A 14352-nucleotide genomic window follows, 5' to 3' on the forward strand; every position below is an offset into this window, starting at 1 on the left:
TGGGGGAGATCTGGCCTCCTCACCAAACTGAGCTCCTTGAAGGCAACGGCCTGTCCTGCCCGTCTTTAGTTCCCAGGGTCGAGCATGGGTTGGGAACATTTAAGGATGTAAACACTTGCGTCTATTCCAGGAGGAGATGGCAAGATGACAGCGGGCAAGTCCCACGAAACAGGCTGGAGGGAAATGCACCCAGTCTGTTTCCCTCCTGCTGCTGCTGCTGCTACTGCTGCTAAGTCTCTTCAGTCGTGTCTGACTCTGTGCGACCCCATAGACAGCAGCCCACCAGGCCCTGCCGTCCCTGGGATTCTCCAGGCAAGAACACTGGAGTGGGTTGCCATTTCCTCCTCCAATGCATGAAAGTGAAAAGTGAAAGTGAAGGCGCTCAGTCGTGTCCGACTCTTAGCGACCCCATGGACTGCAGCCTACCAGGCTCCTCCGTCATGGGATTTTCCAGGCAAGAGTACTGGAGTGGGGTGCCATTGCCTTCCCTCCTGCGCCCCCGGGCAATGCCACCCCGCACGTCTTGGCTCCACCGCCACTGGCGACCACCCAACCCCTCCAGGAGCCCCTGACCAGCACATGGGTGCGCCTAACCAGGGCTGGATGCTGGTCTCCGAGCGAGCGCCGAGAGAGGCGAGGGGCTGGTCTCCGCACCCGCCTGATGCAGATGGCTCCCGCCTGTCCCGGCCTCCTGCCAGTGGTCACTGGCGCCCGGGTCGCTCTGCCTTGTGCACTGGTCAAGCTGGGCGTGTCTGCCTCGTCCTCGGGCCCTTCTCAGCTTCAGGGATCCTGGTGGGGGACCTCCCTCTGGGGTCTTTGCAGCCAGAGCTTGCATGTGGTTTCCAGGGACCCACCACCACAGTGGGCCGAGTTTACTGCCCCAGGTCAAGCTCGTGAGCTGTCGGTGCCTGCCCCGGGGTCCTCGTCTACCCTCATCATGACCAGCCATGCTGGTGGCTCCGCGTCCCCTCTCCTCAGCCCCTCGAGCCCTGGGTGCCACCCTGCCCTGCCCCGTGCCCGCTACCTTTTCCCAGTCCACCGCCTTGAGCTTTGGCTCCATCACAGGGTCTGTCTTCTGAGTGCTCGCAGAGGCCACAGGCCCATTCTCCACGGGACCCTGGGGAGTGAAGACAAGAGCAGATTACCGATTGCGACAAGGGAAGAGAGCCCTGTGCAGCCCGTGCCGAGCATGGGAGCACAGTGAGGGGCAGGATGGGCGGAAGTCGAGGGTTCTGAGTGCACTGGAAAGCGGGTTAGCACTGAGTGGGCGGTCTTATTCCTGGCACTCGTCTTCTCCCTTAGAAATACACAGTAAAGCGAGAGGCAGAAAGATCCAGGGGAGAAGAGAAGCTGGCAAAGAGACTGGAAGGAAACGAGAGACGTCAGGGGGAATGTCCCGGCCCAGGGGAGCCCTGCCAGCCCCTCCCCAGGCTCCTGGCAGTTTCCAGGCCAAGAGTCACAGGGTGGCACCCAGGAGGCTTGCCAGGCCACGCCTGATGATGACACGCCGTGCCTGTTTTCCTGGTGAGTCTACAGGGCTGGTGAGCCACAGGTGGGCATCTAGGGCCACATGCCCGCAGAAGAAGAGCCCACAGGGCACGTGGACCAGCCCTCCAGGAACTCCCAGGTGTGGGTCAGCAGCTGGACACGGGGCGGGGCTGGCAGAGGAGAGCCCAAATGGGCTCAAGGTCAAACACAAAGGGCACAGAGGCAGAGGAAGGAGGAAATGGAATGTACCTCAAAACTCACATGGTCCCAGCTGGCCCTGATGTCATGTGGGGTGAGGTCGGAGAGGGCTGGCTGGCACGTAGGTGAGGAGCACATTTCCCTCCAGGAAGGGTGGGGCGAGCCCTCGCCAGTAGGAGAGGCCTGTCCTGTGAGTCCCTGAGACCAAAGGACGGCGTGGGGCTGGGGGCCATGGGGAAGGGGGCCTGAGAGGTTGGGGAATTGCAAGAAGCTGAGAAGACTGCTTGAGCAGCCAGTTGGGGTTTCTGCTGTTACGATTCTTTTATTTTCGCTTCCAAATGAACTGACAGAACCTGATGGCAACAGAGATGCTGTCATTTACTGGGAAAGCCCGCATACAATCCAAGTAAAAGGCGCTTTTGTGGTCCTGTCTTGGTCTGGGCATCTCAGTATTTTTAATGTGTGTCACCACGTTAATATTTGAATTCTTTTTTTTTTTTTTAAAGCATCTCTGAAGATCTCTTGAGGACAGAGAGAATTTTATAGTATTTCATACAATGAAATTCCCTAACTATCCAATATAAAAATGTCATATAATAATCTTGTCCCTTTCAATTTTGTGCTATCCTCAAAACACCCTCGAGCGCCTCTAACCACGGTTCTCTCCCTCCCGGATAGCTCCTGTCTCCCGGTCCCTCCAGGTCTTTTCTTAAGTAGGGTGATCGAATCCTTCTCTGCACCCCAACCCCACTCACTCACTCCAACTCCACCCATCTCTCTCCACAAAAGGCTTGTCTTGGGGTCCGCCCATCCCAAGCAGGGAAGGGGTTATCACTTGAATCAGCGTGTGATTTTTTTGTCTGCGCTACACTTTTCAGACATCCCTGAGTGGCAGACACAGGTCTATTTAGGGCATGTGCTTCGAAACAACCCCCGGAAGCACCGGACACAACACTCATCTACCCATCCCGTGCTTCTGCTCACGGAGGCCTTGGGGAAATCTGCCCTCTGCTCAGCTGCCGCAGTGTTCAGGGACAACTTCTGGCTCTTGCCCTCTAGGACTGTACAGGCTGTTCTCACCTGGTAGCTTATATATGCACCCGAGAACAGACCACTGCCATCTGCTTTTCCCTAAGATTCCCTTAGGACATAATAGGGTCTCTACGCATAATGACTGGTTCCTGTTCCTCCTCCAAGGTGGGTGTGACTGGGAACGCGGACAGCACCCAGCAAGGCCCGTGCCTCCCCGTCATGGAACGTCCTATTTCAGGCCATGGGAGCAGAGCTCCCATCAGCACTCTAACCACCATCTCATCTCATCTAACTTCTGGCCACCTGAAGTTGTTGTTGTTGTTGTTTTAACGGACTGCTGCTGCTGGCATGGTGTTGAGAGCTGGTGTGGCCCGGGAGGTGATTCGGACCTGCAAACCTGTTCACTATGATGAAGACTGGGATGCCTGGAATAGTGATGAACAGGAGGGCATGAGGCAATGGAAATCAGAGAAACCCTAAGAAATGGGATCATCGAGGGGAGTTTGCAGGGATGGAAGCCCTGGCTCCATATCTGCCTCCTCTTCAGGGGCTGGTGGTGTCAGTGAGCATCACTATGGTCGTTTCCCGTCCTACACGGATCTCATCCACACCCACTGCCCTCGCTGACTCATCCACAGACAGGTGTCTGAACATCTGCAGCGTGCCACCCACGCATCAGCTCAGAAGATTCTGCAACGTCCCTCTCTCTAACACTGGTCCTGCTCCTTATCCCAGGGAGGATGTTCCCAAAGGCTGACAAGATTGTCTGATCCTCTGACCAGTTTCCTAAGAGTGACCACACTAGTATCCTCTGCAGGTTGGCTTGTCCTTGACTTTCCTGTATTTCACATCTTTCCCTCATTATTTCCAAACTCTTGTCCCGTATGCCCTTGAATTAACCCAGACTTTTCCCTTGAGCAATAGGGATGAGTTGCCATTTGCCTTGCATTTTTCTCCTCAAATGCCATCCTACCTATCATGACAACAATGGTCAATGTGCACGAAGCCTTACCATGAGCCCAGCCCTTTCATCTTCATAACAACCGAATGAGAGAGGCATGATTATTATTCCTACTTGACAGGTGAGAGGACCAAGGCATTAAGCAGCCCATAGTTAATGAGAAAGTGGAGCCTGCAGTTGGGCTCGGGAACATTTTCCTGACCACCATATTCTTTTTGCCTAACCAGTCTAGCCAGAAATGATGTCTTCATTTTCCAACTTAGGAAAAAAAAAAAAAAAACACACACTTTCCATGTGTCCCACCGCCTCTGTTGGTAGTTATAATTTTCTGCCTCGTGTTGTTTTTGCATGTGTGGGCCATGATCGAGTTTGTCCAATGGTGCTACAGATTCCAACAGGGCAGGAAACTACTGTTTCCCTCTCCTAGGCACCTAGGATGGGCACCTGAGCATACTTCATGCTCCACTCATATTTCTAGACTGAACCATGTTTTGGCTCTCTGCAACCCAGTCACGATCCCCTGAGATTCCAGACCTCTGAGTCGCAGCATGGGTCGCAGGGGACACTGGCTATGTTACTGGGTGGAGCCCTGAACTTCCACAAGGCTCCTGCTCCTTGGAAATGTAAATCGAATGGTGTGAGCACGTCTGCCTGGAAGCGATGTGGCGCAGGACGCTTAACACACCACCTGAGAATGCCGCCCCAGGCTGGGTGGGCCGGTGCCCGGACACAAGGGCCAAATCGCAGTAACCTGAGCCGTACATCATCCTTAATGCCCTTTGCCCCGTCCACGGGACAGACGTGAAGAGAACTGAAACTACCTTAGTCTGATATGAAATGACAAGCTTATTTTGCCAAAAAAAGATGTATTTTTAAAAAAGTATTTTTTCAAAAAAATTATCATTAGCAGCATTTCATAAATGAAAGAAGTAGGTAGAAAACACACCCTTGCAGCATAAAAGGCAGTTCTTCCCAAGGAAGGGCATCTGGAAACTTCACATGAGGATTAAATAATAATAATTTAAAAAAAGATTTCATTTAAAAATATTTATTAATGAAGAAAAATGACAACCTAAATTTTTGTTCTGTGAGCATTAATTGTACGTCATTGTTTTCTCGGTTCACGAGGGTCTAATCTCTGTGTAACAGGAAGTGGATCAAAGGCACTCTTTGTTCCAGCTCTAAGGTTTTCTTAACAAATTACTGAAAATCTAGTTTCACTGAGAGATGTTGGCTGAAAATGAAAACAGAACCTTCAGAGGACTTTGCTGCTGCTGGTGTTCGGCTGGAAATACTTCAGGTGAAATGAGGGAGAAGGCGGGAGGGCCCCAGGCTCTCGGGCCCTCTGGTCCTGCTCAGCGTGGGCTCCCGTCTGCCTCCCCATCCCCAGGCGGTCACGCTGCCCTTGGATCCTGCCCCAGCGCCCGTCTAGGGCTGCCCCAAAAGGTGGGGAGAGGGGGAAGCGGCAGGAGAAGCTGCCTCCTCCTATCTTCCTGTCACCTCCTGTTGTCCCAGCCCCAGGTAAGCACAGCCCAAAGGTCGTGGAGGCGCCAGGCAGCCCTGTCGTGAGTGGGATGCTTTCAGCCCGCAGATCCCAGGCGGGCAGCATGAGCAAGGTGCTTTCCGGGTGGCCTCATCTGGACCACAGCCCTCCCTGGGAGGAGCCCAGGTTTATTAACCATAGGACTGTACACGGCTCTAATATGGGAGGATATTTCAAGGAGAACCAGAGCAAACAGCACATGGGAACTGCCAGGAGCAGAAATGCCCTCAGGGACAAGGAAGTGTCCTCTGCTGCTGCTGCTGCTAAGTCACTTCAGTCGTGTCCGACTCTGTGTGATCCCAGAGATGGCAGCCCACCAGGCACCACCGTCACCAGGATTCTCCAGGCAAGAACACTGGAATGGGTTGCCATTTCCTCCTCCAATGCATGAAAGTGAAAAGTGAAAGTAAAGTCGCTCAGTCATATCCTCTAGTTGACTCTTTTCCCAGAGTCTAGTTGTGAGTTTTCAAAAGGTCTCCTGAATCAGGGCAGGGGGTGGGTGTTCCAGGAAGGAAGTCCTTCCGGGAGCCATCACATTGCACCACATACACTGATCTGGGCCATGCCTTCCAGACTTCCTGGACTCTGTGTTTATTTTATAGGTGAGCTGGGCTCAGCCTTGAATTCCATGGTCAAACACCAAACATGAATCAGAAGTGTGTAAAGGTCATTCCAAGGGACTGAGGTACAACTCAGACTTTAAAAGGCCTCTAAAAAATTTCTTAGAAACTTCCACAATGCATTATTTAACAGACTCTCCTGATCCTGGAAGCAAGCCTTAAAACCAAAAAGCCTTAACCAAAAAGCATGAGCAAGTGAAGAATACTTGCGCACTTTTCCAGGTTTAGGACGTTGTTCTGGGTCCTGCCATCAGACCGCATGGCTGCAGATTTTGGGGAAGGGAAGTGAATAGTTCTAAGTCAGACACACAGTGGCTTTTGTAAGAATGATCAGCCTGCGTGCTGACAGGTGAGGCTTGACACCTGTGCCCGATGACAGCTTTCCTGGAGGGTCTACCCGAGCGACTCCAGACTGTTCCAGGGTAGCAAGGATAGAGCTCCTGAGGATTCCACCCTGGGAAGGCAGGCGGCAGATCTGGCTAGAAGCACATGTTATGGTCAGGTCCAAGGTTGTTTGTGAGGAGCTGGTGAGCTCAGCAAAGCCGTTCAGGGGCTGAAAGAATGTTGCTTTGCTGTGCCTCTTGTGGGGACTGCCTCCCAAGCCAGAGTGCAAGCCCCACGAGGGTAGAGACCCTGATGCCCCGCTCCCTGCTGGGCCCTCGGCTGCTGGCACAGGGTCAGCGCGTGAATGTGTCCTGAATGGGACGCTGTGTGTAGACGGTGGCCTGGTTAGGCTCCGGGGGTCCCCGCAGGCAGGATGGCTAACGGGGGAGGGGGGAGGTCAGTATGCCCCACTAAGGAGACTGGGTAGGTGGCACTGCCCACCCACGGCTGGAAGCCACTGGACATGCTGGGCAATGTGGAAGGGGGGCCCTGAGCTCCTTCAGGCCTCCCAGCCATGGCCCCAGGCCACAGGGAGAGGTCAGTGAGACGTCAGCACCGGTGTGATTTTCTCCCAGTGCAGCCACTCTCAGCTGCCCACGGAACGCGCTGTCCTCCTGGGCCAGCCCAGGCCCCTGCTTCTGTCTCACGGGGACGCTCTTGCAGACAGCACCCCCCACTCTCCAAGGCTCCCTGGGCCGCCACCTCCTCTCCCATAAACTGAGTTCAGACCTGAGCTCACAGGAGACCCAGGAGTGGTTCCCTGCCGGCTCCCTGAAGTTCTAGCCGCTTCTCCCAACACGCCTGCCTCTCAGGGAGGCAGCCTTGAGGAAGAAGAGTCCAGGGTCAGCCACCCAGTCCAGGCCCTGCAGATTCACTCTACTGCAGAGACCAAGCTCTAGGCCCAGATCCCTCATCGACCTGCTCTGTGACCTCAGGGTCTTCCTCTTGGAACAAGAAATGCTTCTCTCTGGCAAGGGCACCCCAAGTTCCTGCTCTCCTCAGACGCTGGGCAGGTGCCACCCACGAGCGAAGCAGGCAGAGTGTGGCACATGAATCAGACTCCCATTGTTTGTAATGAAACACACAGGAATACTCTTCACTTTTATGAGGAAAGATGCTCGCTCCCATTTTTCTTAAAACAAGAGGCACCAAGAAACAAAAAAACAAGCAAAACCGTGAGGAGCCCTTTTGCTGGAGACAGTGGTACAGAGGAAAAAAAAAGAAATGCAACATGCGCAGTCATCGGTGGTCGCTGTCTTGCGGTCGTAGTATGGGGAAGGCTGTAGGGGAGGGTGGGCACCTCAGCAACCTGCAGGGGTCGCCCCCACGGGAAGGGGGCAGCCCTGACTTAGGTCCAGGTCAGATTAGTATGGGGCCCAGTGCCCAGACCTTCTGATTTCTAAGAAAAGCTGAAAAACTAGACTTCTCTCTGAAATCTCCAGAATTTAAAAATCTGCCTCACATTTAAAACGAATGACGTGGGCCAAACCAATCTGTCTGAACCCAAGCACAGCCCTTGGGGCAGCCCTTGGCCTGCCCGTCTGTAGCACCTGGGGGAGCTCAGCCCTCCCGCCCCGGGGGAGCCACGGGGAAGGATGGGTGTGGACGGGAAGAGCAAGGCTTCTGTCCCCTGGGAACCCACAGGGCGTCCAAGTGTGCCCACCCAGCTCTGCCAATGCCCACAGTGGGTTGGTGACAGACTGGCTCTGGGGGGAGCAGAGCCCTGTGAAGTTCAGTGGATGGTAACCGGGCCTCACCCTCCATCCAGTCTAGGTGAGTGGATCAGGTCCAAGGAAAAGAGGGGGCCAGGAAGCGGAAGCAGGCCGGGGATTCTGACTTTCACGACCTCTCTTCCCCCTCATGGTGCCTGGAAAGGAGATGAACCCATGGGGGTGAAGCGACTGCAGGGGAGACATGGCCGGGCACCAAGGATGTGCCTCCAGGGTCTCTCTCCCCTGAGAGGCCTGACCTGGTCCTCCCCACGCCCAGCCCACCTCCAAACTCCTGTGCTGACATCCTAACCCCCAGCACATCAGAACGTGGCCTTATCTGAAAGTCGTTGAGACGAAATGATACGAGTGGGCCCTAACCCAGCATGCCTAGTGCCCACACAGAAAGATGAAATGTGGAAAGAGCACACATCCTGGAGAGCACCCTGTGAAGAGTCAAGGCCAAGCACCTGCAAGCCCAGGCCCCCAAAGCTTGCCAACCAACCAGCTGCAGCCAGGGAGCGGCCTGGGATGGTCTCCTTCACAGCCCTCGAGAGGAGCCCAGCCCGCCACACCTCAGAGCTCTGGCCTCCGGAACTGACACGCCAACTCCTATTGCCCCGGCCACCTGGTCTGCAGACTACACTGCAGCAGCACCAGCAAGCAAATCAAAGGCCTGGACCAGTTTCCCCTGGGTTTGACCCGGGGCCCCAGAAGGAGAATGAGTCCCAAGGGAGTGAGAGCAGATGATGGAGGCATTCAAGGAGACGTGGGAATGGGACCCAGGGCCGCAGCAGATGCCGGGGCCTTGCCATCGGCACAGCCCTCTCCCAGGCCCCTGGAGGCCCACACAGATGGCCCTGGAGGGTGGGCATTTGGGTACCCCCTCCCCAGCCCACAGGCCCCGTGTAGAGCCAGGGTGGCTGTGACCCCCTTCTTCAGGGCCTGAGCGGTCTCGCTCCAGCACGTGGAACGCTATGTTGGGGTGGCAGGCTGGCCTGGGGCTCCAGCGGACTGCAATTCTCTCTGATGTAGACCTCGGCCTACTTGGCCAGCCCCACACCCACCACAGTTGTACAGCTTCCATCGGCACCCGCTTCCCAGCGAGGGCCGGTCCCACCTGCGCGTGTGGCCGTCGGCTCACAGCCATCAACACAATTCTCCCTGAGGACGTGCTTCCCGCATGAGGGAAACTGAGGCACAGAGGACCCAGTCACTGATCTAAGGGCTCGCCAACAGCTGCTGGGAGCGTTGGCTTGGAAGCTGCTTCCAGCTGTCCTCACTGACGGCCTCCATGTGCTCACCATGTCCCCGCCCGGGGGGGACTCACCGGGATGCTCCGAGCCCCTGCCGTGGGCCCCCTAACACCGCGCCCGAGCCCCAGACTGTCCCCAGAGAGGGTGTGCTTAGAGGGTGCGTGAGGGGGAGAGCAGGGAGAAGAGCAGCAGAAAGCCTGCACTGTGTGAGGCACACAAACAAGCCGACCACAGAGGCTGAAAGGAGGCTGTGTGCGGCAGGCGGGGGAGCTGCATAAAGGGGTGTTGTTCGGGAAGGCCGGGGCTGGGCACCGCGGGGCAGACAGACGGCCTTTTATCCTGCAGCCTGGGCTTGGCCTGAAAACTCTTTTTCTGAAATGGGATGGTGCCCCGGGTCCTGTGTCCAGCTCTGCCCCACTCCCTGGGGGCCCAGCGGGTGCTGGGGGTCCAGGTGTCTCATGATACCTGGGCACGGGTGGGCCAGGCAGGCCCTGGGAGAAGGGGGACCGCAGCTGCACCAAGGGGCGGCCCGGGAGAAGCCTGTGTTAACAAGCCCCACCCCGCGGTCCTCAGGGAGCAGTGTCCCTGGAGCCCATTTGTTTTTGTCACCAGAAACTTGGGGGCAAAAATGAAGGCGGCAGGACCTGCTTGCTTCCATCCCCAGGAGGCTGCCGTGTGAGGAAGTCGAAATCAGAAGCCAGGTCCTGTGGCCTATCCGAGTTTGAGGACATCATAACAAAGCCTTGACGCGCAAAAACCCCAAACCCAAACCGAAACCAGGCCTGGCAGATGACAGGCCACAGAAGCCCCAGAGCACAGCCACAGGCTGCCTGCCCGGCCAAAGGAGAAGAGGCGATGAGCAGAGGTAGGAAGCGTGTCCGGAGGTATGCCTCATGCCTCCACTCAGGAGCTTTGGGGATGTGGACAAGACTGTCCCAGCCTCCATGCATCCCTGACGTCCGTTTCAGCAGTGCTGTGACCCCGCATGGCTCCTAACTGTGAAGTGAGCCCCCTTGGATGACGTCACCAGCAACCCTGTCACCAGAAGCAGGAGCCAGCATAGGTGGGCATTCCAAGACATCAGGAAAGGGGGACAGTGGATTGAAAGTACTAAATTACCACCCCAGACTCACGACAGTGTCCCACAAGTCTCTGGGCTACTAATTTGACTCTCTACCAAGTCCTGATATGGACCGTTTGCATCCACACAGATCACTTCTGCTCAGATGAGGGCATCATTTCCAGGAAGTCACCAAGAGGCACCTCCTCAGTCCTGCTGTGCCAAACCTGCTCTCCTGTAGTGGTCGGATGGGCGGGACCAAGAGCTCCAGCTCTGATGAGCAGCATCAGCAAGCTGCTCAAGCTCAGCCTTGCGTAGATTCGACGGGACATTTCTGGACTGTGGTCTCTCAAGTCCGAGACCTCGAGGCACCTCAGGTAGGCTGACAGAATGTGTTACCCACAGGGAAGACACTCTTAAGCCATCTAAAATATGTTATCTGCTCACTGACCCAACTTATATAAAAAACCAATTTCAGATGTATCACTCCTTTCTGTAAGGATTAACCTCAAAATGCTATTTTGCTGTTTTATTAAAAGAGAAGCAAGACCATGGATTTACAAATAACCTCAGATATCACTATCCCAGAGGCAAGATTTCAAAATGTGCCTTTTATAATCTAATAATTTAAGAAAGAAAAACACTGCTGTTTTCCTCTGTTTACAAAATGGCAAAAGATTATATTGCCAGAAACGATAAAAGTCACTGAGCTATTTTATAAACAAAGCAATAATAATAATAAAAAAAAACCCTGTCTTAAACCCATTACTTCTTTTTACTGATTCAAGCAATTTCCCCTCTCCCTGCGAGGCATGGAATTTTTCCCCATTCACAGTTGAGGACGCTGATGTACACAGAGGTTGACTGGCTTATCTCCAGTGATATGGTTAGTTTGAGAACACAAGACTGTCTAACTCTAAACCTGTTTTCTTCTCCACCTTCATTTGACCTGACAACTTCCAAATCCACTGCCTGTTTCTTAAATTAGCCAAGTCTACACAGTGAGCTCTAGAACTAGTACCTCTTCAGGAGTTATAGCCTACAGTCCCAGTTTGATGTTCATTAAACACCGTTTTATCCTCCTCACGCTAATGGTGCTCACCCTCAGCGGGCGAGGTCCTTGAACAGCCCCAGGGCAACTTGGCCTTCTGCGTGGCCAGTGCCTCTCCCACAAGGCCATGTGTTGGGGACATCACTGAATACACGGTCTGGTGTGATTAAGCAGAGGGAGAGACAACAAGAAGGAACCCACGGTGAAGGAGGCAGGGACATCAGCTTCCTGGAGCGGAATCACCAGGTCAGGATGCCACCAGCCTGGAGAGAAGTGCCTTGGGACTCTGGGCCACAGCTCTTAGACCAATGCTACCCAAAGGAACTCTCTGCAATGATAGAAATGTTCTAGATCCACCCTGTCCAACATAGTAGCCACTAGCCACACATGTCTACTGAGCACTTGAAGCGTAGCTAGTATGACTGAGGAACTGAATTTTTATTTTATTTCATTGAAAATTAAATTGCCACATGTGCCTTGGGGATACCTTACTGGACAGCAGACTTCAACTACTATTTGAAATCTCTCCCTGGGTGTTTCCTGGGCCTCTCACACCCAACAGGGCCCCAGTGAACTTTAACTGCCCCATCCCAAACCTGGACCTCCATCCCAGTATTCATCATTCCCACAAATCAAAGTGCCTAATTGCTCAGGTCAAAACCATGATGTTACCCTCAGCTCTTCTCTTTCCCTCACTCCCAGCATTTACTCCCTCAGCAAGTTCTACTGGTTTTACCTCCAAGTCATTTCTATCTACGTCTTTGCATCCCAACGGCTGTGCGGTCCAGGGCACTTCTTTCTGTCATCTGTACCACAGTGATGGCCTCTTAGCTCTCTTCCTGTTTCCGTTCTTGACACCCTTCAAGCCACCATCCACGTGGCAGCCAGAATGTTCCAACAAGCTACAGAGCGACGGTGTCAGTGTTCCGCTTACAATGCTGCAGCCCACTGTCCTCAGAGTAAACTCTGAGCCCCCACAATGACCAGCGAGCCCCCCTGAGGTCAGGCTCCGGCTCCTTCTCCACTCTCCCTACCCTACAATCTCCCTTGCCCGCCATGCTCCCAGCAACGCCAGAGCTGCCCTCTGGATTCCAACCCTGCCATACCCCAGGGCCCTTGTACTTGCTGTTCCTCTGCCTAGAATGCTTTTTACCCAGTTCCTATGACAGCTCCTTTTCACCCCTCTGATCCCAGCTCCCCAGAGAGGCCTTCCCTGACCACTCCCATCAGAGGCTGCAGCTGTCATTCTGCCACAGCCCCTGCTCTAGAATTTATTCGCTACCTATTCATCCATCCATCCAAAGAATGTTCTGTTACAGCTCTAGCCACCACCCTTGATGCCCTGTCTTCCTCCTGCATTCCACGGGCAGGGACGCCCTGTGAGGACAGCAACCAGTTGTCCTTTTATCCCCAGCATTAGGCTCAGCGGGGGCATGAGGAGACCAGGACCACTGTCTGCAGCTGAACAGAGGAAGGAGAAGGAGGCAGCCCTACCAGCCCCGGGGACCACTGGGGTGGCCGCCAGCCTCCGTTTTGGAGAGACAGAAGGTCAGTGCAGACCCCACCTGCCCTCGCTGCAGGGAGAGGCAACTCTGAGAAACTGAACGTCGCCACGCACATGCAGCTACAGGGGGTAAGTGGCCTGACCCAGGAGAGTCTGAGCACATAGCAACTTAAGACTCTAAAACCACGCGTTCCTCACCGCCTAAGAGGAACCTGCCTTTTCTTAGTGGAAGCTGGGCTGAAAGGGCTCATAATCATCCCATGTCAGTTAATCTCCATGCTCCATTTTACTGAGCTCACATGATCTCACTGTAGCCACACAGAATCCTGCAATGGGGCAGTGAATGGGGAAATAAAGGCCGGGAGAGTCTTCTGACTCATGCAACGTCACGTAGCTGACGAGACGCAGAGCTGGACCAGAGCTACAGGTCCCCGGACGCCCCCACTCTCCTGGAAGGGGACAGGTGCAGTACCGCACAGCTGCTCTGCACTGAGCTCCACGCTGGGAGCTTGAGATGCTGACTCTTTAGTAATCCCACGAGACCTGCCCACCAAGCCACTTTCAGTGACTCCAGGTCTTCCCTCTCCATTTACCCTCCGCCCTTAAACTTCTAGGACAGTGGGTTGCAAAGTTTATGTTGCTTCTGAGGCACACAGGGAGCTTGTTAAAAGTGCAGGTTTTGAGGTCTGGCCTTCAGAGATTCTGATATTGTAGATGTGGGGAATGGCCCAAGAATATGAAACGTATATATACATACACACACATACATCTATCTTCTTGTTAAAGTGAAAGTGTTAGTTGCTCAGTCATGTTTGACTCTTTGTGATCCCCTGAACTGTAGCCTGCCAGGCTTCTCTGTCTATGGGATTTTCCCAGCAAGAATACTGGAATGGGTTGCCATGCCCGGCTCCAGGATATCTTCCTGATTCAGGAATCGAACCCAGGTCTCCTGCATTGCAGGCAGATTCTTTACCATCTGAGTCACCATGGAAGCCCGTATATATGTATTTGTGTGTGTGTGTACACACACATCTATCTCCTTGTTAATTATCTTAATTAATTTTCTAATTTAGTTAGATTTGTATTTTTTCACCTCAATGAAACATCAAACTTTTCACAAGGGTCTTAAATAGAATCTCCATTGCTACTAGAGCCATTTTTCTGAAATACCACACAATTTCCAGTGCCTATCATATTTACTTCCATCAAGGTTATCTGAGTGGCAGAAGTTATTTAAAGATATCTGTATTGGGAGGAATAGTGTCTCTCTGCACAAGACACAAGTTCAGTCCCTGGGTCAGGAAGATCCTCTGGAGGAGGGCATGGCAACCCACTCCAGTATTCTTGCCTGGAAAATCCGATGGACAGAGGAGCCTGGTGGGCTACAGTCCATGGGGTCGCAAAGAGTCGGACACAACTGAAGTGATTAAGCATACACACACGCCACCCATGTCAAGTTCATGCCCACGCAGAACCTGGTGAGTGTGACTTTATTTGGAAATAGTGTCTTTGCATTCATCACGTTGCGATGAGGTCACACTGGGTG

The 14352-nt window shown here is 53.8% G+C and overlaps 1 protein-coding gene across 1 annotated transcript in view; it reads right to left on the minus strand.

Annotated features, from left to right (window-relative positions):
* FA2H (fatty acid 2-hydroxylase) overlaps positions 1 to 14352 on the minus strand; it is a 50790-nt gene that overhangs the window by 21623 nt on the left and 14815 nt on the right. The window contains exon 2 of the mRNA XM_055553519.1: positions 1025 to 1117. Within this exon, the coding sequence (XP_055409494.1) occupies positions 1025 to 1117 (93 nt within the window). The remainder of the gene's footprint in view (positions 1 to 1024; positions 1118 to 14352) is intronic.

Source organism: Bubalus kerabau, chromosome 17 (genome assembly GCF_029407905.1).
Source record: "Bubalus kerabau isolate K-KA32 ecotype Philippines breed swamp buffalo chromosome 17, PCC_UOA_SB_1v2, whole genome shotgun sequence".
Classification (NCBI taxonomy): Eukaryota; Metazoa; Chordata; class Mammalia; order Artiodactyla; family Bovidae; genus Bubalus; species Bubalus kerabau.